The sequence below is a fragment of the Chrysochloris asiatica genome, unplaced genomic scaffold (assembly GCF_000296735.1).
Source record: "Chrysochloris asiatica unplaced genomic scaffold, ChrAsi1.0 scaffold00067, whole genome shotgun sequence".
NCBI lineage: Eukaryota > Metazoa > Chordata > Mammalia > Afrosoricida > Chrysochloridae > Chrysochloris > Chrysochloris asiatica.
In genome coordinates, this window is record NW_006408585.1 from 13,988,227 (window position 1) to 14,014,342 (window position 26,116).

At 39.7% G+C, this 26,116-nt stretch overlaps 1 protein-coding gene across 1 annotated transcript in view; it reads left to right on the forward strand.

The window, feature by feature from the left end:
* TBPL2 (TATA box binding protein like 2) overlaps nucleotides 1-24,120 on the forward strand; it is a 39,744-nt gene extending 15,624 nt beyond the window's left edge. Inside the window, exons 5-7 of the mRNA XM_006864644.1 lie at nucleotides 2,003-2,170; nucleotides 10,964-11,058; nucleotides 24,044-24,120. Coding sequence (XP_006864706.1) covers nucleotides 2,003-2,170; nucleotides 10,964-11,058; nucleotides 24,044-24,120 — 340 coding nt within the window. The remainder of the gene's footprint in view (nucleotides 1-2,002; nucleotides 2,171-10,963; nucleotides 11,059-24,043) is intronic.
* The last annotated feature ends 1,996 nt before the right edge of the window (nucleotides 24,121-26,116 follow it).

A 26,116-nucleotide genomic window follows, 5' to 3' on the forward strand; every position in this document is an offset into this window, starting at 1 on the left:
CAGGACTTGTGTGTTACAGTCACAGTAAATATCCCAGAAACTTAAAGCTGAATGAAACTCTTGGGATTTTTAGCACAAACTTGAGCACTATGGGAAATGCAATGGATCAATTAGGCAACGTATTTTTCAGAATGGGAAGAATTTATTTCACTGTTTTAACTTGGGGACCTAGCCTTGCTGGGGACTTTTCAGGAGTCAGAAATGTGTGAGGACAATCAGCCTTCAATAACGGTAAGAATGTGAAGTTACGGGTGCACTGCCTGGCCCATGCAGATGGCCAATAAGTGGGGTTTGCTCTGTTAATATACCTGAGAGGACGGTGTTTGAAGATTCTAGATAGGAAAGAGAACCCAGTATTTCCTTTAATCTAGTCAAATAGATCCAAAATGGCTTTTCTGTCAGGTACTTCTGAGTGCCAACTTACAGGTGAGGACAACTGTGAGAGACGGTGGAGTCCACATAATCACCCACAGTGTTGCCCCATTCGGCAGCCTGTGCTACTCTTGCTTTGTTTTTGTTGTTAATATGAATTGAGTGAAGGTTTACAGAGCAGATCATCAGCCCCAAATTCAGCAAATCATACACTTCGTACTATTACAATGATTGCAATCCCTTCCATGTTCCATGAGTTCACAGTATTGACCCCTAGTCACTTTGACTCTGCACACCTCCCTGTGTCTTCCAGTACTTTTATCTTTCCTCTTACATTGTTTTTAATCACATCTTGTGACACAAATCCCTATGAAGTTTTATTACCTTAATCCTAATACCAATCCCCATGACTGATGTTTGCCCTATATTCAGTGGGATTTGGAGAAAAATACCCATTCGAGAACAGTGACAGTAGCTGTCCTCGGTAATAGCAGGGTTTTGATAACGACCCTCCCCTATTAGCACCATTTCTCCTTTTACATCCTAAATTCAATCATAAATAAGAAATCATAAATCTTCTCCGCCTTTTCCAGTTCCCACAAAATGTGACTGATCAATTAAGTTTTGGTCAAAAAATATCTAATGAAAATGAAGCTTCAGATCTTAGGACTTCATGATATTCTGATCTGGGTTTAGGGTTGATGAAATAGGACAAACATTTCTAAGAATGGCCACAAGTCAGATGTATTTGCTTTTTTTTTTTTTAATATGTTGGTTTGAGTCAAATGATAATTATGTATGAAAGCCTGGATAAAACTAGGCAGGTTGTGTGGTATTTTAATGTTTTGCTGTTTTTGACACTTTGTCCCATGAAGACCCAAGTCCTGACATCTATATTTGCTACTTAATTGGTGTATATGTACTTTCTCGGACTGAAATTTTTTTTTGTATATGTCCTTTATTTTTTGTCCCCATGTAAATGACATGCACTTTTCAGTCAAGTGGACAATTCTAAACTTTTGTTGTTGTTCAGTGCCAGGGCAGACTTTGAGAACCAATGGAATGGTTGATTTTTTATCTAATAGCAGTTAAAACAAATTTTTTCTTCTAAAGTTCTTACATGTGAAAGGTAACAAATTCAGAAAAAAAATCTGATGGTTCCCAACTGTACATGTGCTGTACTTTTTACCAGGCTCTAGGGACAAAAGTTGGAGTCCTGGTGTGGTGCTGTAGGATAAAGCACTGGACCGCAAAGTGGGTTTGAACTGCAAGATTGGTGATTCACACTCACCAGCTGTTTCTCAGAAGCCCTATACAGGGTCACCATGAGTTGGAACCAACCTGACAGCACTTAACAACAGGGACAAAAGGGACACAAGACAGGTCATTAGCGATCTATTCCCATAAAGACTGCAGCCTAGAAAACACTATGAGACAGTTCTATTCGGTCCTGCCCCTATGAGTTGGGATTAACTGAACCACAAGAACAAAAGAATGGAAGATAGTTCTTTGACCCCATGTAGACTACAGTTTTGCAGTAAACATTGAGAGATATGATATGTGAATATAGTATTAATAGTATAGAAGACTTAATGGTTAAGACACCTCTAAATCTGTCTGCCCCTCCCAGTGAAGAGCAGTCTAGACTGGCGGCTAGAAAGTATGCTCGCGTGGTACAAAAGCTTGGCTTTCCTGCCAGATTCCTTGACTTCAAAATTCAGAACATGGTTGGGAGCTGTGATGTGAGATTTCCCATCAGGCTGGAAGGTTTGGTGCTAACCCACCAGCAGTTCAGTAGGTATGATTATTACTTATCTTTTACTTTGACTTTACCAAGCTAGTAAATTATATTGTGGGTCACTTGTATAATGTATCTTTCAAAGAAAATGTGATTATTTCAAAAACACACATACAGTATGTGTATCATCTTCCTAGAGCTGTCTACCATAATAAATTCTGAGAAAATGGGTGGCTTAAAGAGAAATGTGTTCTCTTAGAGTTCTGCAGGCTAGAAGTCCAAAATCAAGGTGTTGTTTAGACCACTTGCTCTCTGAAGGCCCTAGGACAGGAGTGGGGAAACTTTTTTCTTTCAAAATTTATAACATCATTCATAGGTCATTAAAAATTATCAACTTAAAAATTAGCCTGCTCTATTTGGTCAAAGACATTTACTGATAGCTGAAATTGCGGTTGCCTTGGCAGTGCCAGACCAAAGGATTTCCATGGCACATGGGCCAGATGTTCCCCACCCCTGCTCTAGGAGATAATCTGTTCCATACCTTTCTCATAACTTCTGGTGTTGCCAGCAATCTCTGGCATTCCTTGACTGGTAGACTTATTCAAAACGTTACCTCCTTTGTTGCATGGCCTTCTGTGTGTGTGTCTATGTGACATTCTGTTTTCTTTAAGGACTTCAGTCATACTGGATTAGAGGTTTAACCTGATTATATTTACAAAGACCCTATTTCCAAATAAGGTCACATTCACAGATACTTGGTGTTAGGGCTTCATTAGATCTCTTTAGGGGACACAGTTCAACCCACAACAGTAGATGAAAGGACATGAATCATAACTTACTATATGTGCCTAACATTGTTTGTTTTTAAGCTTTTATTGTGAATTGAGAGAAAGTTTATAGGGCAGATCATCAGTTTTACATTCAATAAATCATACACTTTGTTTCATTACAATGATTATAATACCCTCTATGTACCATCAGTTAACAGTATTTCTCTCTATTCATTAAAAAAAAAAAAAAAGTAAACACTCAGGCATATATAAAAATTTATACCATCACAGGGCACCTTCTGAAAGTCTGCCTCCTGGTTACCAGCACACAGTCCGTCTCTTTCCATGAATCCAGAGTCCTCAGCTGCTCTATCTCACCATATGCCCATCTCTGCCTCCATCTCTGGTGTTGCTGCTTCTCTAGATACCATCTCACATTCTGTTTGTACTCTTCTCCCTTGATGGCCTTAGGATCCTCTGCTTCTGGATGTGCCTAACTTCTTGAATTGGTGGTTCTCAAACTTAAATTGCACAATATTCACCTGAACAACTTGTTACAACATATTTTTCTTAAATTTGAATTTCTAATAAACTAGCCAATACTGCTGCTCAGAGAACAACATTGAAAACCACTGATTTACAGATTTATAAAACAGGCACACATAGATTGGGAATGATAGAAGTGACTTGAAGAAGGGGTGAGATGTAGGTTATGGAAATTGAAAGGTCTGGCAGCTGGTAAGGGGAGAAAGAGTTGGAGAGGAATACAGAACAACACATTTTATGAGACTAAACGGTATCTAGTTTTGCCCTGTTTTGATTGATAGTTTGGGAGGGTTTCATTTTTTTTGTATGTAGCTGCAAATCCCATCAGTTCCTTCTTTTGTATATTCATTTTCCTAAGGGAATTTCTCTAGTCTGTCTGGCTTCTTCAAAGGTAACTTTACATCTCATCAGCAAATGCTCTCCTTATTCCCCAGTTACTCTGGTGTTTCTCACATTAACTCATTCCCTCAGAGATCAGACAGAGGTTGTTTGATAAACACCGCAGTCCCTCCACGTCCTAAGAGAATGCATCCAAGCCAAGACACCTAAACTGAGTTAGAATCACAAGATGTACTTACATTTTCTTGATCAAGTTTAAACTTAGGAGACTTGGTGGTGCAATGGTTAAGTGTTAGGCTGCTAATCAAAATGCTGGTGGTTTGAGCCCACCCAGTGGCTACCCTAGAGAAAGGCGGGGCAACCTACTAATGTAAAAATTACAACCTAAGTGCTCCCTTTAACAATCAGTTATGAGGCCAAAGGATCAGCCATTACCCAAAAGCAAAGATGGGGAAGGCAAGCAGGGAGAAGGGAAACTAGATCAATAGGACAGACATAAAATGGAAGTAGTAAGAATGCTGACATATCGTAAAAATTGCAACCAATTTGTGTAAAAATTGCAAAAGGGGAAACTGATGCGTAGTATGAACTTTCAACTAAAGCACAGTAACAAAGTTTTTAAGAAATTACAGTCCAGAAAACCCTATTGGGTAGTTCTCCTCTGTCCTGTGGAGTCACTGAGAGAGACCACATTGATTTCAAACAGCAGCCATTTAAACTTAAGACCCTTCAGTTCAAAACTTTTCCTTCTCTTGGCCACTCAGTGGATAGGTGTTAAATAGCTTTGTTTTCTTTGACATTTGTTAACTTTCCCTTTAGTCCTGATCTGGAAAGAAGTTAAAAGATCTTAAATTTAAAATTTAAAATTAGTACATTCTGAGATTTAGCTTTTATGTCGTTCTTGGTGCAATGATGCGTTTCCCCGATTGTATTCTCTTTTCCTTTTCTGCATTTGGTTTCCAGTAGCTACTGGATGTGCCTCTTTTTTCTAAAAGCCGAGCACACTTGGAAGCCCTCAATCAAAGCCACTTTGCCTCTTTAGGTATCGTCGTCTTCAATCTAGGAATAATTTGTAAGACCTTCATATTTAAAAGTCCCAACATAAAAACCATCTTCTCTTGTCTTTCTATGAACCAACTTTTTTTTGAATGGAGGAAGGGTCTCTATCTGCACCTGAAGGTCCATGTCTGAGTTATTTAGCAGTGCCTTTTTCGGCTGCTCCTGTGGGTAATTTCTCCCATATTTTCCAACATTTCTTTCTCAATAACAATGTCTTCCATTTGCTAGATTAGAAGGGCAAGATGAGAATTCTTGTTAGTCATTTAAAGGGACCCTCTCACTGTCCTTTTTTCTGCAAAGTTTCATGATCTTTTTCCTTTTGGGGGGAGGGCAGGAAGCTTGTGTTGTGTCCCCATAGCTATTTCTTTCTAGTCTGTTTCCTGCCTCGCCTCCCTCAAATACTCCCAATAGAACTTCACCCTCCGGTTATGGATGACATGAAGGCATTAAAACACCTCTTTCCCAGTGGGTTTGTGTGTTTAAAATGAGGCCACTTTAATTGCCTGAAGGACTGTGGGGAATCATGGCACACATCAGTTATAATTACCAGGTCAAGTTCATTACCAGCATCAGACCATGTAATTATCTCCTTTGTTACTGGACTCTTTCTCCACCAACCTTTCTATGTCATCATTGTCTTCATTTGGTTTTCCTAAGCACTTTGCTCCCTTTCCTTCAATTCTTAATTCAAAGATGTCCTGATAAGTTAAGTGCCTTCGAGTCGATTCTGACCCATAATTACCCTGTATACGGTTTCCAAGGAGCAGCTGGTGAGCTTGAACCACCGACCTTGCAGTTCAAACGACTTTGTAGTCTGATGCACTAGCCCACAGCACCACATCAGGACAGTATTTGTTAAATAAATAAAATTTAGGTGGTTTTTTGTAACAGACAGCAAGGTGATAATATCAAGCAAGGTAGTCATGGTCCTTTGCCCATAGGGAGCCTACTGTCTAAAAGCGAGGACAAGGCAATCGTATTAACATAATATGGTAAATATGATAAAGACTCTTGGTATGGCGCTGTAGGATCAGTCCTGGACTGCTAACCACAGGTCAGCAGTTCAGACCAACCAACAGCTCCTTGGAAACCTTATACAATCATTATGAGCCAGAACCGATTCGACAACGCTTCAAAACAACATGATATGGGTACTTCAGGGCGTCAGGATAGTTAATGTAATGGGGGCAAGTTGGAGGTCAAGGAAGACTTGCAGAAGGAAATAGCATTCAAGCTGAAATGAAGAATGAGCTGAAGTGGAATGGACTAAGGCTTGGTTACTTGTTACACACTGTTAAGTGGGTTCCCATGCACAACAGAATGAAACACTGCCCAATCCTGCACCATCCTCACAAGAGTTACAGTTGAGCCCATGGTTGCTGCCACCGCATCACTTCATGTTATGGGTCTTGCTCTTTTGTACTGACACTCTACCAAGCATGATGTCCTTCTCCAGGGATTAGTCCCTCCTGATACATGTCTGAAGTATGATAAACAAAATCTCACCATCCTGGCTTCTAAGAAGCATTCAGGCTGTACTTCTTCCAACACAGATGAGTTTGTTCTTCTGGCAGCCCATGGCACTTCCAAGAATTCATCTTTATCACCCTAATTCAAATGCATCGATTCTTGTACAGTCTTCCTTAATCATTGTCCAACTTCCACATGTATATGATGTGATTGGAAATACCATGGTCAGGTGCACCTTAGTCCTCAAACACATTTTTGCTTTCTAACACTTTTAAGAAGAGGTCTTGTGCAGCTGATTGTCTAATGCAATACCTATTTGATTTCTTGGTTGCTACTTACATGAGTGTTGATGGTGGATCCAAGCAACATGAAGTCTTTAACAATGTCAATCTTTTCTCCATTTATCTTGATGTTATTTATTGGTCCAGTTGTGAGATTTTTATCTACATGGAGGTGCAATCCATATTTAGGGTTATAGCTTTGGATCTTCATCAGTAACTATTTTAAACCCTCTTCACTTTCAGCAAGCAAGGTTGTGTCATCTGAATATTATAAATTGTTAATGAGTCTTCCTTCTATCCTGATGACACAATCTTCCTATAATCTCAGATTATTTGCTCAGCATACAGATTGAATAAATGTGGTGAAAGGATACAGCCCCAGCTCACATCTTTTCCTGATTTTTAAACCATTCTGTAATCCCTTGCTTTGTTCTAATCACTGCTTCTTGATCTGTATACAGGTTTCTCATGAGCATAATTAAGTGTTCTGGAATACCCATTCTTCACAATGTTAACCATAGCTTGTCATGATTCACACCATCAAGAGTCTTTTTTAGTCAATAAAATACAAGTAAACATCTTTCAAGTATTCTCTGCTTTCACCTAAGATCCATCTGGTGTCCGAAATGATAGTTCCACATCTTCTGAGTCTGGCTTGAGTTCCTGACAATCTGTTGATATACTGTTGCAGCCATTTTTTAAATTACTTCCAACAAGTTTTTAATTGTATGGGATATTAATGATATTGTTTGGTTTTTCTCATTCCCTTGGGTCACCTTTGGAATGAGCACAAATATGGATCTCTTCCAACTAGTGTGCCATCTCTTCCAATTAGTCTTCCAAATTTCTTGGCATAGTGCTGCATCAGTTTGTTGCAAGATTTCAATTTATATTCCATCAATTCTAGGAGCCTTGCTTTTCACCAATGCCTTCAGTGCAACTTGGACTTGTCCCTTCATTATCATTGGTTCTTGATTCTATGCTACCTCTTGAAATGGTTTAACATTGACCATTTCTTTTTGGCCCAGTGATTCTGTGTATTCCTTCTATCATCTTTTAAAGCTTTCTTTTATTATTTTGCCCATAGAATCCTTCAATAGTTCGAGAAAGACTGCAATTTTTTTCTTCAGTTCTTTTAGCTTGAAAAATGCAGAGTATGTCCTTCCCTTTTTTGTTCTCCAACTCCAGGTCTTTGCACATTTCATTATAATACTTGACTGTCTTCTTGAGATCCCTTTTGAAAATTTCTGTTCAGCTCTTATACCTTCTCATTTTTTCCCATTTGCTTTAGTGTCTCTACACTTAAGAGCTTGTTTGAGTCTCTTCTGACATCCATTTTGGTCTTTAATGCTTTCTTGTCTTTTTAATTACCTTTGCTTTCTTCCTGTATTATGTTCTTGATGTCATCCCACAACTCTTCTGGTCTTGGGTCATTATGAGTGCATCAAATTTGTTCTTGAGATGTTCACTAAATTCAGGTGGGGTTAATTTAAGGTCATATTTTGGCTCTCATTGATTTCTTCTAATTCTCTTCAGCATGATCTTACCTATGAACAATTGATAGTCTCTTCTACAGTCTGTCCCTGGACTTCTTTTGGCTGATGATACTGAGCTTTTTCCACAGTATTTTCCCATAAAGTCTGTCTGATTCCTGTATATCTCATTTGGTGAGGTCCATGAGTATAGTTGCCTTTTATGTCATTTTAAAAAGGTATTTGCAATGAATAAGTCATAAAATTCTGTCAGGTGAACTTCAGCATCACTTCTGTAACTGAGACCATATTTTCCAACTACTGATCCTTCCTCTTTGTTTCCAATCATCCCATTCCATTCACCAGGAATTATCAATGCATTTAATTGCATGTTTGATAATTTCAAACTGAGGAAGCTGATAGAATTCTTCAATTGAATCATCATTGGCTTTAGTTATTGGTGCGTAAATTTGAATAATGGCATTAACCAGTCTTTTTGGTTGTTGTTGTTAACTACCGTGGAGTTGGTTCTGACTCATAGTAACCCTGCACAGGGTTTTCAAGGCTGTAAATCTTTACGGGAGCAGACAGCCTCATCGTTCTCCTGCGGAACAGCTGGTAGTTTCAAACTGCTGACCTTGAGGTTAGCAGCCCGATTTGTAACCACCATGCTACCAGATTAGACATATTTATATTATCCTATCACAGACAGCATTCTACCTGAAGATCTTTATTTTTGACAATAATAAAGATCTATATTTTGACAACAAATGCAACACCATTTCTCTTGAATTAGTTGTTCCCAGTATAGTTAACCATACCAGTGTCTGATTTAAAATGACCAAGTCCAGTCAATTTAATTCAATGATATCTAGGATATGTGTTTATGCATTCCATTTTATTTTTGACAACTTCCAATTTTCTTAGATTCATTTTTTTTTTTTTACATTCCATTCCAGCTATTTCTCCTCATTTTGAGTTGTGAGGTCCCAAAAGCTTTACTCCATTCACGTCATTGTGGTCACCTCTACTTTTGAGGAGGCAGCTCTTCCCCAGTCGTATTTTGAGTGCCTTCCAACCTGGGGGTGGGGCACATCTTCCAGCACTAATCTGACAGTTTTCCACTGCTATTTATAAGGTTTTTAGTGACTAAACATTCGAAGGAGTCCATCTCTCCTTCTTCCTAGGATTAGTCTGGAAGCTCAGCTGAAATCTCTCCACCACAGGTGACCCTGCTGGTATATAAAATACCGATGGCATAGCTCCAGCATCACAGCAACACATAAGTCACCACAATACGGCAGACTGACAGTCGAGTGATAGCAGCTGTTTGGAAATGTTTTCCATCTTTATTCAATAGAATCCCTATTTTTCCCCTCCCCCTGCTTCAATACTCTTACAAAGCATAAAATAATGAATAAAATGACATAAATCTCCAATCAGGAGTTCATTATTCTATTACCTTTAAAACCTTAAAACCATGGTTCTGGAATCCAAATTAAAGCTTGCCGTCTATAAATCCAGATCTTGTTTTCTCTCTTTTTTTTTCTCTTTCCTCATTGTGTGCTGAGATTCAGATGGAAAATAAAATAAAATACTTCCTTCAGCGTCCTCAGCTTTCATTTCCTGGTTGGGATCTGGCATTTCCCTGAAGAGTTTTTGCAAGGCTTCTCCTAGTATCACTGTGTTCACAGCGTTGGGAAGTGTTTTGTGGGTAGAAGTCTTGACCGGCTTTCTGACCTGAGGTTTGAGTGATGTTCCAGAAAAGCAGGTCCAACCATGCTCATCTCCATATACCTCAGAAGGGTGGTCCTCACCTCAGTAATGCATTTTTCTGGTGCCGGAAATTTGGGTCTGCCATTAGTATGTTTCTTGTTCATTGTAGAATAGAAGGGAAATTTTCCCTGTTACTTGGATTTACCCTTAAGTGCAAAGATTTCAAGAAAGATTCTGTTTCTTGAATTTCATCTTTTTCTTAAATTTGTTCTCCAGTAACTGTTGTTTTGAGAATAGTTTTAATTTTATCAGGTTTCTATTATTTCCTGACTTTTTTTCTTGTAGGCTCCTCAAGCATTTTTTACAAATCTCTGCCCTAGGCTGGGAGAAGTAATCCTAAAATCTGTCATCCTTTAACCTCATGGCAAAGCCATGTACATATTTACTAATAAATATGAGTGAGTTACTACTTAGAGGATTAAATCCTGAATTGGAAATTTTTGGTATAGTTCACTTTTTATAACTTTTTATTTCAAAATAGACATAGGGCCTTTCCAAATACAAATAGTACTGTTTGTGAGTGAGTGGTCTAGAGTATGTTTTAAGTTCTATCTGCTAAATGTGTTTACTTTTGTTAGTGTTGTTGTTGTTAAGTACTGTTAAATCAGTTCCTACACTTAGCAACCATGTGTAGGGTTTCTGAGGAGTGGCTGGTGAGCTTGAACTTCCAAACTAGTGGTTCAAACTGACTTTGCAGCCCAGTGCATTAACCACAACACCATTCCAGGAGCCTGTGTCTAACTTTTGCATATAAAATGTGCTCATTACTGGGGAACTTTGGAAATTCAGAAAAACTCACATTTCATATGGTCTTATTGACAGATTATTTTTGGAAGATGGAGAATATTTAATGAGATTTTGAAACATGATATGTACTATTAACTTGAGTTTCTATACACATATATAGATATCGTAAGATGGTTTGCACATGAAAAAAATATGAACAAAAATGAATTCTATTCTTGACACCCTTAAGAAATTACCCAAAGACATTCAAGATTCAACTTTGCAGAGAACTTTTGGCAAAATTACTTATTTAACCTGCTTTAGCCTGCAACTTTAATATACTATGTCTTGAATGTGATAGAAAATAGTTGAAGAGTGTTATTTTAAAACTCTTTTCCATTTCTCTCTTAACAGTTATGAACCTGAACTATTTCCTGGCCTTATTTATCGAATGGTAAAGCCGCGGATTGTTTTGCTTATCTTTGTATCTGGAAAAGTTGTGTTAACAGGCAAGTGCTAAGATTACTTTCTGGATTTCATATAAATTCAATAACAGTGCATGTATTTTCCTTTTTTAAATGGTTGTGGTAGCTCTGTCAGATAAACACTGGACTCTGAACCACAAGGTTGGTGGTTTGAGTCCAAGAACTGTTCCTCAAGAGAAAGATAAAACTGTCTACTCCTGAAAAGATTTGCAGTGTAGGAAACCCTACCCAGGGTCTCTGAGTTGGAACCAACTCGATGGCACTTAACAACAACAACTAAAGCAATTTATCATTGTCAAGCAATTCTAGAATATCTGCAAGGAGATTCAGAGTAAAAGAAATACAAAACCATTCCTAGTTTCCAGTACCCAAAGCAATTTAGGGTTGGGTGGGTTTTTTTTTTTGTTTTTTTTTTTTATGAGATTTTGATAAGTGCATTCGTGTTTAAAATCCAGTTGTTGTTGGGTCAGTTCTAACTCACGGCAACCTCATGTGTGTCAGCGTAGAACTATTCTCCACAGAGTTTTCAATGGCGGATACTTCAGAAGTAGATCACTAGGGTTGCCTTCCAAGATGCCTTTGAGTGGGGTGAGTTTGAACTGCCAACCTTTTAGTTAGCAACCAAGCACATTAACTGTTTGTACATCTTGCCTTTTTATGAATCATAACATACAGTCTAACTCATTGCTGCATACATTAGAAGGTTTTCAGTGGGCGTTGTAAAATGGGTGTGGAGATGCATTCTGACCTCCTCTGACATCACAAGGGAGGAGAATCAAACTCATCAGCCCAAGGCACACTCCTTTACCAATTCAGACACCAACCATCCCTCTCACAGTACTGTCAGCTGGGTTCGGTAATTCATTGCAATGGTCACAGAGAACTCAGACATCACAACGATGGGACTTATTACGGAAGTTACTAAGTTCAGGATTCAAAATGCTCAGAATATAACTCTTCTGATCTAGAGGGCCTCCTCTCAGCTGTGCGTACAGGCATGCCTCTCACTCGTCTTTGGCCTCTTAGCCACTGTTGCCTAACACCTTTATCTCTGCTGATGAATGCCCGTAGGGCACTGTACTTCCCATAAGCCTCAGCCTGAAGGTGCTGAGCGTTAGCTCGCTGGGTCAGCCAATCAAGCTTCTCCAATTAAGTGGGAGGCTACCTCCTACCCAGAGGCGCTCAACTTCCTCTCTCTGTGAGCTGGCTGGGAAGTCTGCTGTGTTGTCTCATGATTTTGATACTTCTGCCTCTGCGGCTGCCACTTTCCTGTCACATCTCTGGTTCAAGCTCTTTCCCCTGAATCGTAGAGCTGCAGTGCAGGGATCTCAGGATCCAGAAGAGAGGCCCCACTAAGCTCGTCTTTCTTGATGGCAGTGAGATCCCCTCTTTCTGGCTCCAAGATGGCTCATTTTAAACCCAGCAGGATTGCAAATCTAACCAATCCCCACATTGTGTTGTTAAGTGCCATCAAGTCGGATCTGATCCATAGCAACCCTGTATATGGTCTTTGAGGAGCAGCAGGTGAACTTGAACCACAGACCTTGTGGTTCAAACCGATTTTGCAAGTCCAGCGCATTAACCCACAGCACCAGACCAGGAGTCCAATCCCCACATTAGAGTTTCAGAATTTTACAATCACATGGGTCCTGTTACCAATGAAAGCCAATCATACAATCCTATCAGTCTCTTCCCCCAAATTCTCTTTACTCAGGCCCATCAGGAAAAAAGGAAATACACCAGTCCTTTGGTGGAGTTACCTTCCTTTGGCCGGAAGAACCCTATCACTGCACTACTACAGCATGATGTTAGGGGATTGGGGGATTTCATTTGTAAATGACCAGATCCTAAATATTTTGGGGCTAGTAGGCCATGAGGCTTTTGCTTGTTGTTATTAAGTGCTATCGAGTTGGTTCCGACTCATACCAACCCTGTATAGGGTTTGCAACGAACGACTGATGGATGAGCTTGAACTACCGACCTTGTGGTTCAAACCAACCTTGCAGTCCAGTGCATTAACCCACAGCACCACTACAACTACTGAATTCAGTCATTGTAGTGAGAAAGTCACTATAGATGTTGTATAAAGGGTTGGGTGTGTTGTGTCCAACACAACTTTATTTGTGAACACCGAAATGCAAATTTCATGTTATTTTTCATATCTCCCATTGTGTTCATTTTAGTCTTCTCCTGGCATGGAACTGTAGGATCAGCCCTGGACTACAAAACACAGGGTCAGCAATTCAATTCCACCAGCTGCTTCTAAGAAACCCAATACAGGGTTGCTATGAGTCAGAACTGACTCAATGGCACTTTACAACCACCACCATTGAAATACAGGGGGGACATGGTGGCTCCATATGATAAACACTAGACTGTTAACCACAAGTTCCGTGGAGCCCACCAGCTGCTCCACAGGAGAAAGATGAGGCTTTCTGCTCCTGCAAAGATTTAAAAAGCCTTGGAAACCCTATACAGGTTGCTATGAGCCAGAACTGACTCAACAGCACATAACAAATTTGAATGAAAGCATGAGTCTTAGATCACAAGCCATACAAAAGCAGATAATGTACTGGATTTAGCTGGAGGACCTTAGTTTCCTCACCCCTGTGGTAATGTGTTATTGAATAATACTTACTCTCTCACTGTCAAGCATGTCAATGTTTTTTCCCTACTACTTATAAGTGGCACAAGCATTTGGCTATTCATAAATGTGAATTATTTTATTACTAAGGAGCTCTGGTAGCATAGTGGTTACGAATTGGGCTGCGAACCTCAGGGTCAGCAGTTCGAAACTACCAGCTGTTCTGTGGGAGAAAGATGAGGCTTTCTGCTCCTGTAAAAGATTTACAGCCGGTACAGGGTGGCTATGAGTCGGAACCGACTCCACGGCATATATCAACAACAACAACAACAACAACATGGATTCTTAGAAATGGAGTTTTAGTTTAAGGATGTTGTTGTTGTTAAGTGCCATCAAGTTGGTTCCTATTCATAGAGATCCTGTGTAGGGTTTCCAGGGAACAGTTGAATTTCAACCTGCAACCTAACCATTGAAACTAACAGACCTTGCTATCCAGTGTGTTATCCTACAGTGCTACACCAGGATATGACGTTTAAAACAAAGGCTCTGTCTTAGTTATGTAACAGAAGTACCACAAGTGAATGCCCATAACAGTTCATCCTTTCTCAGTTTAGGAAGCTAGGAGTCGGAATTCAGAGCACTTGCTATGGAGGAAGGCTCTTGTTTGTTTTCAGCATCTATAGGTCCAGCATTCCTTGGAGAGCTCCATGTGTCATGGTATCAATCTAGGAGCTAAACTGAAGCTTCACAGCACAGGGACCCAGGTTCAAAGACACACTCCACTTGTGACTCTTCTTTCTTGGTGAGTTTAGAGCCACTTAATACTCTATCCTTGCATCTTTGTGAGATAAAAATATGTTGCAGGCCACCCTTAGGAAACTCCCTTAGATTGGATCAGGGTTATAATGAGTTTAAGGGTATTGCAGCCCATCCTTAATTCTTTTTGGTTTATCACATCATAGGGAATTATCACATAACAACCACATTGCATCATTACAGAACTGCCAAACCAGCCAGTTGACACATATTTTGGGGCACAAAATTAAATCTCTGACACCATCCAAATAAATAGATTTCTGTGTTTCCTGAAAATTATTCTCAGACAAATTGATTCAGTCTCTCAAGATGTATGTAATATCTGTTTTTAAGTCATCTTTTATAACTCTTCGTAAAGTTTTATAAGTCATGTGGGGAAAATCTATTTGGCATTCAAGAGCATTTTGAATACAATAAAGCTAGGATTTCTCAGATAACAATTTAGAGTCAGGAATAATAAAGACCCCTTAGTGACTGACATAATGTTTATCTTTGTACTTTCTAGTCCTTGGTGTGGTGCAAACAGTTAGCTTAGCTGATAAATAAGTCACTTGGTTGGTGGTTCAAGTCCACCCAGAAGAAAGGCCTGGCACTCTACGTTCAAAAAACCAACAGTGAAAAACCCTATGGGGTGAGGAGAATTGGGGGCATCTCCTACCTTGAGATTTTTCCCTGGAGTCACAGGCTGCCTGGGACCCAGAACCCACTGGAAGACAATTCTACATTCTAAACAACCAAAGAGGCAGGTATGGGGAGAAACCAGGAACCCATCCTAGGTCAACTTGTTTGCCAAGCTAATCTGTCTGGGCTCCAGGCCTACTGAGGTATGAGTCCCTGGGGACCAAGCAGGCTTGGATGTCTCCCTTCCTGGGCTCCTTTGTCCTATAAGAGGTGAGCATTTAGCGTCTTGTGCTTTGTCTACACTGGAAAGGAAAAGAAAGGACCTCTGTGTATTCAGAGAATTGTCAATAATAAGGCCTTTCTTCCAAGGCATCTCTGTCCTATAGGGTCGCTGTGATGGGAATCAACTAGATAGCAACAGTTTTGGTGCTTTACGTTTAATGCTTTTCCCCCAAGTCCATGTTTCCTTCCAGAGGAAGACATGCTTTTGTCTCAAACCACAGTACTATTAAACAGCAATAGTGCTACTTGATTATTGTACAGTCAGTAGTAAATAACTACCACTCGTCTGTCAGTTTATTGTACTGTGGTGACTTGTGAGTTGTTGTGACTCTGGAAGCCATGTCAAGGGGAACAGTCATTCACTGTGGACAGGTTACAGGTGAGCTACCAGACAAAGACAAACTAGGAAGGAGTGATGAACTACTTCCGAATATTTAGTCACTGAAAATCTTATGAAATAGCAGAGAAACAGTGTCAGCTATAGTGCCGGAAAATGAGCCAGCCCCCTCAGGTTGGAAGGCACTCAAAATGCGACTGGGGAAGAGCTGCCTCCTCAGAGTAGAGTTGACCGCGATGAGGCGAATGGAGTAAAGCACATGAGAGCAAAAGCCTGCGGGACCTTAATTTACTGATGAGGCACAACTCAAAATGAAGAGAAAAAGCTGTAAATATCCATTAATGATCGGAAGGTGGAATGTACTAAGTATGAATCTAGAAAAGTTGGAAATTGTCAAAAATGAAATGGAATGCATAAACATCAATATCTTAGACATTAGTGAGCTGAAATGGACTGGTATTGGCCTTTTTGAACCTGACAATCTCATGGTTTACTATGATGAAAATGACAAATTGAAGAGATATGGCATGGTGTTCATCATCAAAAAGAACATACAAAGGTCTTTCATGAGGTACAATGCTGCCTGTGTTAGGATAATATCCATGCACATACAGGGAATACCAGGTAATCCCACTACATTAAAATTTACGCACCAACTAAAGACAGAGAGGATGACATTGAGGATGAAATAGACAAATTCTCCAGCTTCTTCAATCTGAAGTTAATCAAACATACAAACAAGATGTATTGATCATTACTGGTGACTGGAAACAAAGGTTGGAAAGAAAGAGGAAGGATCAATAGTTGGAAAATATGGCCTTGGTGATAGAAATGATGCTGGAGATTGCGTGATACAATTCTGCAAAATCAATGATTCGTTCATTTCAAAATAAGAGATGACTATACACGTGGACCTCACCAGATGGAATGCGTAGAAATCAAACTGACTACTTCTGTGAAAAGAGATGGTGGAAAAGCTTCCATATTGTCAGCCAAAACAAGGCCAGAGGCAGATGTGTGGAACAAACCATTAATTGCTCATATGCAAATTCAGACTGAAGCTGAAGAAAATGAAAACAAGTCCAGGAAAGCCAAAATATGACCTTGAAGATACCCCACCTGAATTTAGAGATCATCTGAAGAACAGATTTGATACTTTAGACTCTAAAGACTGAATACCAGAAGAGTTGTGGGATTACATCAAGAAAATCAAACATGAAGAAAGCAAAAAGTCATTGAGAAGACAAGAAGGAAAAGCTCAAAATGGATGTCACAAGAGACACTGAAACTTGCTCTCCAGTATAGAGAAGCTAAAGCAAATGGAAGAAATAAAGAGGTACAAGAGCTGAACAGAAAATTTCAAAGATCAGCTCGAGGAGACAAAATCAAATATTAGAATAAAATGTGCAAAGATCTGTAGTTAGAAAACCAAAAGGAAAGAACACACTCAGCATTTCTTAAGCTGGGGGAACTGAAGAGAAAAATTCAAGCCTTGATTTTCGTTATTGAAAGATTCTCTGGGCAAATTATTGAATGATGCAGAAAGCATCAAGAGAAGATGGGAGGAATACACAGTCACTGTACCAAAAAGAAATGGTCGATGTTCAACCATTTCAAGAGGTAGCATGTGATCAAGAGCCAGTTATACTGAAGGAAGACGTCCAAGGTGCATTGAAGGAATTGGCAAACAAAAGGCACCGAGAATTGATTGAATACAAATTGATATTTTGCGACAAAGTGAGGCAGCACTGGAGGCACTCATTCATTTATACCAAGAAATTTGGAAGACAACTATCTGGCCAACTGATTGGAAGAGATCTGTATTGTGCCCATTCCAAAGAGAGGTGACCCAATGTAATACGAAAATCATTGGACAGTATCTTTGATATTCCATGCGTAAAATTTTACTAAAGTTAAAATATAAACGGCTGTAAGCATACATTGACAGGGAACTTCCAGAGGTTCAAGCTAGATTCTGAACAGGATGTGGAATGAGGGAAATCATTGGTGACATCAAATGGATCTTGGCTGAAAGCAGAAAATACCAGAAAGATCTTTGCCTGTGCTTTATTGACTATGCAGAGGCTTTTGATTGTGTGGATAATGACAAGCTATGGACAACTTTGCAAAGAATGAGTATTCTGGAACACTTAATTGTGCTCATGAGGAACCTGTTCATAGACCAAGAGGCAGTTGTTTGAATAGAACATGGGAACACTGAGTGGTTTAAAATTAAGAAAGGTGTACAACAAGGTTATATTCTTTCACCATACTTATTCAACCTGTATGCTGAGCAAATAATATGAGAAGCTGGGTTATATGAAGAAAAATGTGGCATCAAGATTGGAGGAAGACTCATTAACAACCTGTGATGTGCAGATGATACAACCTTGCTTGCTGAAAGCAAAGAAGACTTAAAATACTTACTGATGAAGATCAAAGACCACAGTCTTTAGTACGGGTTTTATCTCAGTGGAAAGAAAGCAAAAATCCTCACCACTGGACCAATAAACAACATTCTTATCCACAGAGAAAAAATTGAAGTTGTCAAGGACTTCATTCTTCTTGGATCAACTATCAACACTCATGGAAGCAGCAGTCAAGAAATCAAACGACGTATTGCATTAAGCAAATCTGCTGCACAAGACCTTTAAAAGTGTTGAAGAGCAAAGATGTCAGCTTGAGGACTAAGGTGCACCTGACCAAAGCCACGATATTTTCAATAACCTCATATGCATGCGAAAGTTGGGCAGTGAATAAGGAAGATGATAGAAGAATCGATGCATTTGAGTCATGGTGTTGGAGGATAATATTGAAAGTGCCATGGGCTGCCAAAAAAAAAAAAACCCAAAAAACAAAAAACAGCAGGATGGCCAGGATGGCCAAACTTCATCTCTCATGCTTCGGACATATTGTCAGGAAGGACCAGTCAATGGAGAAGGATATCATGTTTGGTAAGATGGAGGGTCAGAGAAAAAGAGGAAGACCCCTAGCGAGATGGATTGGCAAAGTGGCAGCATCAATGGGCTAAAGTGTGGCAACAATTTTGAGGTTGGCCCAGGATCGAGCAGTGTTTCGTTCTGTTGTACACAGAGTCGATATGAGTCAGTACTGACTTGATGGCATGTAACAACAACAAGTAGTAAATGTCAATTTTTCACTTCAAGGATCAGTGAAATAATTAATGTATAATACTAGTTAATGTGTGTTGGACACGCATATGCCAGATATTGTGCTAAAGGATTTTAAATTTCCCTGCCTGTAAAATGGAAATAGGTTACTTTGGGAGGTGAAAACAGTTAATCATTCAGCCACTAACCAAAAGGTTGTCTCTGTTCAGATCAACTCAAAGGTGCTTTGGAAGAGAGGCCAGGAGATCTTCAAGTTCACAGCCATTGAATATCACGTGTAGGACACAGTTCTACTCTGAGACATGCAGGGTCACCATAAATTGGAATAGACTCCATGTAGCTTTTTTAAAATCAATCCCTAGTAGCATAGTGGATTATGAGCTGGGCTGCTAATAATCTGGCTCTGCAGGAGAAAGATGAGGCTTTCTGCTTCCGTAAAGATTTACAGCCTCAGAAACCCTATACAGGGTCATTATGAGTCAGAATCAACTCAATGGCACACAACCATTCACCACAATGTCAACCAGCTGTGTGTGCCACAGTGAGGATGGGAATTCAGGCAGCCTGGCTCCTGAGCCTCTTGATTTCAGCACTCCTGGGCTGACCCTCAGTTCTTCAGGTGTCTTTGAGAACCTTGCACAGCAGGAGGAATCATAAATGCCCTGTGAGTGGCGAGAGGCAGCATGGTAAGGTGGTTAACAGGATGGAGTCTGGAGCAGTTGTCCAGAATGAATCCAGGCATTATTTAGTAAACTCTGTCCTTGTGTGATTTATTTAAATGCTCCACCTTCGTTTCCTTATATATAAATGGAGGTGGGAAATGAAACGGCCTCCTCTTAAATGTTATGAGGAAGCAGAAACCAATGCCTGGCATAGGGTAATCACGATGCGTGGTGGGTACTATGATCTCTCTGAAAGACCCTCTGTTTTTGATAAAAAAATTTGATACTTTGCTGTGATCCCTTGTTCTGATGATTGCAGTCTGAAACCTACAAAGGCTTTAGTAAAATGCTTCATGTGAACTTACTTCTCTCCAGCAAAAAAGGACTAAGAAGATGGTAAGAATTACCCAGAGTTCCTCTCAATTAGCCACATCAGTGGTTCTGAGAAACGAGTGGCTCAGAGGGCACATTCTAGGAGAGAGCTGTGCTTGGGAGCAGACACATGGTAAAACTGATTAGTGAGTGGGTCAGAGAGATACCAGAATATCCCTATCAGTGTTTACCAGCAATCACCCATTAATAGCAAGGTATAGGATATATAGTAAAATGTGTACATTAGGAGATTAAATGCTGTAGGGTTGTTTTTTTTTGCAATTTGTTTTTAAGTTTGCATGCTGAAAATACAAATGAGGTCATGTAAAATTACTTCTTTCTTGCAAGATGTAGACCATTCTTTTGTGAAAGGGAGAATGAAGTATATTAATCGAATTCTAAGATTTTTAACTTGCTTACAGACTAATGAGGCATTACTTGGAAAAGTAAGATATAGATGTATTACTGTACAAGTATATTGTGAAGTGCTGTTAAGTCGGTTCTGACTCATAGAAACTCTGTATAGGGTTTCCAAGGAGCAACTGGTGGGTTCGAACCATTGACCTTGTGGTTCAAGGAAACCTTGTGGTCCAGTGCTCATTCTAAAGCACTGGACTCTATGTGTAAGTATAGAACTAGAAAATCCAAGTCGAATTGGAAAGTGTTGTTTGGGCTGGTAAAGGGATTTGGGGTGAGCTTGCAAACCTTATTTTCAGGCATCAGGTATTTAATAAACTATGTTTGCCTAGCAGTGTTAGCTGCTGAGGCTATAAAGGATATAAAGGTGAATGTAACACCATGTGGCAGAAATCTAGTCTTGTAAAGGAAACAGACATAAACAAATTACAGGTTGCTCCCAATTTATGGCATACTCTACTTAAAACAAATTACACTTATAACCGTTTTTTGTTTAACATCGATGGCACTTAACGAAACATCGTTAATAGAACCGTTGTAAATTGGGATCTCCTTGTGCGTTGGCTGTTACTGAACCAGATGTTGTCATATGTACTTGGGACAGCCACCACACCACCACCAATACATTTTTCTGGGACAATAAAGACAGCTTGTTTTTTAGTGCGGTTGAGTCAAGTTGGTTTGGACTTAGAGTGACCCTGTATAGGGTTTCCTACATTGTATATCTTTAGCTCACTTAACTCTGACAACCTGGAGAAAATTATTTTCATTATCTTACAAGGAAGGCAACTGAAACTTGTTAAGTGCCGTTGAGTTGGTTCCAACTCACAAGGACCCTGGATAGAGTTTCCGAGGAGCAGCTGATGGGTTTGAACCACCAACCTTGTGGTAAGCAGTCCTGAGTTTTACCCTACAGGACCACAGCAGGATTGTCACTGAAGCTTAGGTGGAAACAATTTGCCTATGATTTCAAAACTTGTTAGTGGAGAAGCTGGCATTTCATCCCAAAGCCAGAGCTCTTTCTGATGTGCCAGGTCACAAGAATTTCCACATAAGTGACCAAGGTTAGGAAAGATCTTTATCCCTTAATGTGATTGTCATTGCAACCTCAGAGGTAAGGGTCACCTAATCATGGCAGAGGCAATGGCATGGACAGAGAAAGCAGCTGTGGACTCTAGGCCCATGGAATGAGAAAGACTGTTTGCTTGTGGGCAGGAGGCTGGCTTAAAAATGTGCCCTTTGGACATTTAAATGAATATATATTTTTTATTTTATATGTGTACATCAAATATTTTTGATCTGTTGATTTGTTTAAGATGTCAAAGGGAAGCCACCGGGAGGAAACAGGAGAATTTTTGTTACAGGGAAGAGACTGTAATCATTGAGATGAAACAAAACTGATGTTTAAAAAAAAAAAAAAAGTCTACTATCAGAGTCTGATGCTACTAACTGGATTTTGATTTTCAAATGATGCTATGGCACAATGGTTAAGTGCTGAGCTGCCCACCAGTGGTTCAAAGTCACAGATCTATGGGGAAAAGACGGTGGCAGTCTGCTTCTGTAAACACTGAAGATTGGCAGCATTGTGGGGCAGCTGTGTTCTGTTGCGTAGCATCTCTGTCTTGGAATTGACGGTGGCAGGCTTGTGGAACCTATTTCAGTTCCCTTGCAGTTCTGATAGGACTCCGGGTATGGCTCTGTAGGATAAGCACCAGACTTAAACCCACCAGTCGCTCCTCAGAAACCCTATATAGGGTCACTGTGAGTCAGAACCGACTCCCTGGTGCTTGACGACAACATATTGATGGCAATATTTCAGTCAGGAATGTTTGACTGAATGGACAAATGCCACTCATTGTAACACTTGGCCACAAATACTGGCAATGTTTACTCGTCAACTTTTTGTGTAAAGGAACACTGGATGTGAGATCTCCCAGAACTGCTACACAAATGTCTTTGGGTAAGTTCAAGTCTGCTTGAGCCTCAGTTTCCCCACCTAGGGTGTCAGAAGATGGCACTGTACAGTTTCCCTGAAGTCATTTTGTATATAAACTTTTTCTTGATATAAAATAATCATCTTCAATGTTTGCTCCCTCCACAATCAATGCCCATGAAAGTAGTATTCAAGAAATCAAATGATTTTAGGTAAAGTTGCTGCAAAAGACCTCATTAGAATGGGAAAACGTAAAGATGCCACTCTGAGAGACATCTTCAGTCTCTGACCCAGGTCATGGTATTTTCATTCACCTCATGCATGCAAAAGTTGGACAATGAATAAGGAAGGTCAAAGAAGAATTGGTGCATTTGAATTATGGTCTTGGCAGAGAATATTGAATATACCTGAACTGCTGGAAGAATGAACCAAATCTGTATTATAAGTACAGCTACAATGCTCCTTAAAAGTGAAGGAGGGAGAGAGCACTGTTGACCTGCTTACTTAAAGATTTCAGCAAGAAAGCCCTATGGGACAGTTCTACTTTGTCCCTGCGGTTACTATCAATCAGAATCAAGTCTGCAGAACCCAGTAATAACATATCCTCCTGCAATGAACTCAGATAAACACTCGCCAGCATTTGGTGATGGATGAGATGTGGAGGTTATTCTGCCCTCTACTGTAGCGTTCCTCCTGGCCAACTTTCCAGCTCTTCAGGAAATGTTTATCAACTTATTTTCCATGCTTGTTGTTGTTAAGTGCCATCGAGTCGGTTCTGACCCATAGCGACCCTATACAGGGTTTCCGAGGGTGTAAATCTTTACGGGAGTAGAAAGCCTCATCTTTCTCCCGCAGAACAGCTGGTAGTTTCGAACCGCTGACCTTAAGGTTCACAGCCCGATTTGTAACCACTAGGCTACCAGAGCTCCTTTTCCATGCTAACAGTTCTTAATTCTCTTTGTTAATTTCCTTGAGAAACTTTCCCCCTCCACTTATCCTCCTTGCCTCTGCCCATAACACCAGATAATATTTTCTCAACTAGCTGACAACTGCTTATAAACATCAGCAATGCCAGCCCATAACCTCCATGACTTCGAGGCTGGAGGATAGTGGTACTGAAGGGTGAGAGAGGATTAAGGACTGAGTGATAACATTTGTCAAGGTTGGGGACAGTTTAATTCCTGATTTTAGTCTAACTCCTAGAGAAATTGCGTTAAAGTTAAAAAAGTCTTTAAAACTTAGCGACGGGTGAAAAGGATATAATTTTACCTCTATTAATTCTTGACCATAAACTGATATTTAAAACTCTAGAATGGCTCCAGCCTTCTAATCAGTATTAGGTAATCAAGGTGTTAACTTAGGGATGAAGGGATCCAAAATATCTCCGGTGTTGATAGTTCAGTACCCACCCTGAGGTGCAGCATAAGAAAAACTTGGTGATATGATCTATAAAGATGACAGTCAAGAAAACCTTATGTCTCAGTGCTACTGTGTAGTATAGAATTGACTGCAGGGATTTAGTTTAAGTACTCATAGGTGTCGATGAAGTTACTCTAGGATCACAGTCTTGTATATGCTTACAAATAACAATTCATATTTCATACCACGTAGTGTGTGGCTATCGGCTAAATACAAGCTTCTACTTTACAGAGCATGTTTTATGGTATCTGTCTATAGTCACCACATTCTTTTGCCTTTCTTTGGGAAAAAAACACCACAGCTATATCTTGGGAACATCTAAAGGGATGTCATGTTGGAAGTAATCGGAGATGACACCGTGAAATTTTAGTGTTAAGAACACCTTAATATTGATTTTATAATGAAATAAATATATAACTTTGGATTCTTCTATAGGTGCCAAAGAACGTTCTGAGATCTATGAAGCATTTGAAAACATCTATCCAATTCTAAAGGGTTTTAAAAAAGCCTGAATTCATCATTTACTATCTCATGGTATACTGATTTGATTCTGTACCTAAGCTCAGCAAAGAATTTGCTGAATTCCCCTACTTTGAATTATGGATAGTCTATGTACAGTTTGACTATACTGATTAATGGATGATTTGATATGAGTAGCCATGTCAGACATGGGAAAAAACAAAACAAAACAAAATCCGTATTCAAAATGACTTCTGCATATTATTTTTAAAACTGACCAATTAACCTTGTTTCAGAATTTGAAACATTTAAGGCCTTGCTAGGATGATGTTGCAGTATCATTAAAGTTCAATATTTTACTCCTGCTAAATATGTGTATTAATAAATATATGTAGAGTAGTATATTAACATGTCCTTAGAAAATATATAGCAAAATATAAAAATTTCAAGTAACTGTATAAACTAGTATCTGCAATATTACCTAGCAAAGCAGGAATTAATTTCTTTCTACTTTAATACTGAGATGACTCCAACCGCTAGGTACCAGGCACTGTAAGGGATCTTGTCAGAATGTAAGTGAAATTCTGATTAAGAACAGCACTTATCTTTTTGTTTGCAAAAATCTGGGAAAATGATTTTGCTTACTTGAAAGAAAAAAATAAAACACCTTAAAATTTCAATAAGTATATTTAAGTTTAATGTGAATTTTATTTTGGAAACCATATAGAGTATGTTGCTTTTTGCCTACATTTGTAATCCTCTAATTATATTCAAATTATATAATTAAATGTGTATTAAAATTTCAGAATCCTGTAATTGTATTAAAAACAGACTTGGTAAGACTAAGAGACTGGAGCTCAGTGTTTCATGTTTAAAACCTATTTGCATTGTAGCCTCATCAGCATGTGATGGTGAATGAGGTGTGGCAATTAACAGGGAGGGAGACAGTTAATAGGACTGATGGCTCTTGGTACTATGTGGTCAGTGATCACGTCCCTTCAACAAGGTAGCAGGTTTGAGGGAGAGGCAAAGTTCAGTTTAGGCCATGCCAATAATAGGCAGTTATGAACTTTGGGTCTTGGAACTTGCAGAGAAGTCCTAGCTACAGAAAATTCAGGGGAGACATTGTACTGAAACTTGAAACTTGCTGGTTTAGTTTATGGAGTCGCTGGGTGATGCAAATAGTTCAGTTTTTGGCTGCCAACTAAATATTTGATGGTTGGAAGCCACCCCGAGATGCCTCAGAAAAAAACATATGGAGTACAGGTTCTACTTTGACACTCAAGGAAGCCACTGGAATCAGATGTACTGCATCTGGTTTAGATAATTTGTGAATTTCCTTAGGACCTATACACGTTTCTTTTCTGTAGTTAAGTGGCACATTCAAACACTGATGTGGTGATGTAGGATAAGCTCTGGACTACTAACCACAAGGTTAGTGGTTCAAACCCCCCAGTTGTTCCTTGGAAACGCTGTAGAGAGTCATTATGAATCAGAACTGACTCTCTGGCATTTAACAATTACTGATAGAATCTCCCACCCACCTTACGTACCACCACAGAAAGAAACCATCTAGTTCAAATGCTTTTTCAGAGTGTAGCCCAGAGTAGGGGGCAGATGGTGGTGGTGGTGATTTGCTGTGGAGAAGGTTCCTAGGGACCCTGGATACCGTTTCCAAGGCTGTAAATCTTAATGGGACCAGAAAGCCTCATCTTTCTCCCATTCAACAGCTGGTAGTTTTGAGCTGCTGACCTTGAGGTCATTAAATGCACAACTTTGATTTGCAATTCAAAATAGTTATTTTCCATTGGTTAGCTATGATGAATACTACACCTGATTAAGGAGCTCTGGTAGCATAGTGGTTATGAATAGGGCTGCTAACTGCAGTTCGAAACTACCAGCTGCTCCGCGGGAGAAAGAAGAGGCTTTCTGCTCCCGTAAAGATTCACAGCCTCGGAAACCCTGTTCAGGGTCGCTAATCGGAAACCCTGTTCAGGGTCGCTATGGGTCGGAACCGACTCGACGGCACTTAACAACAACCACCACCTG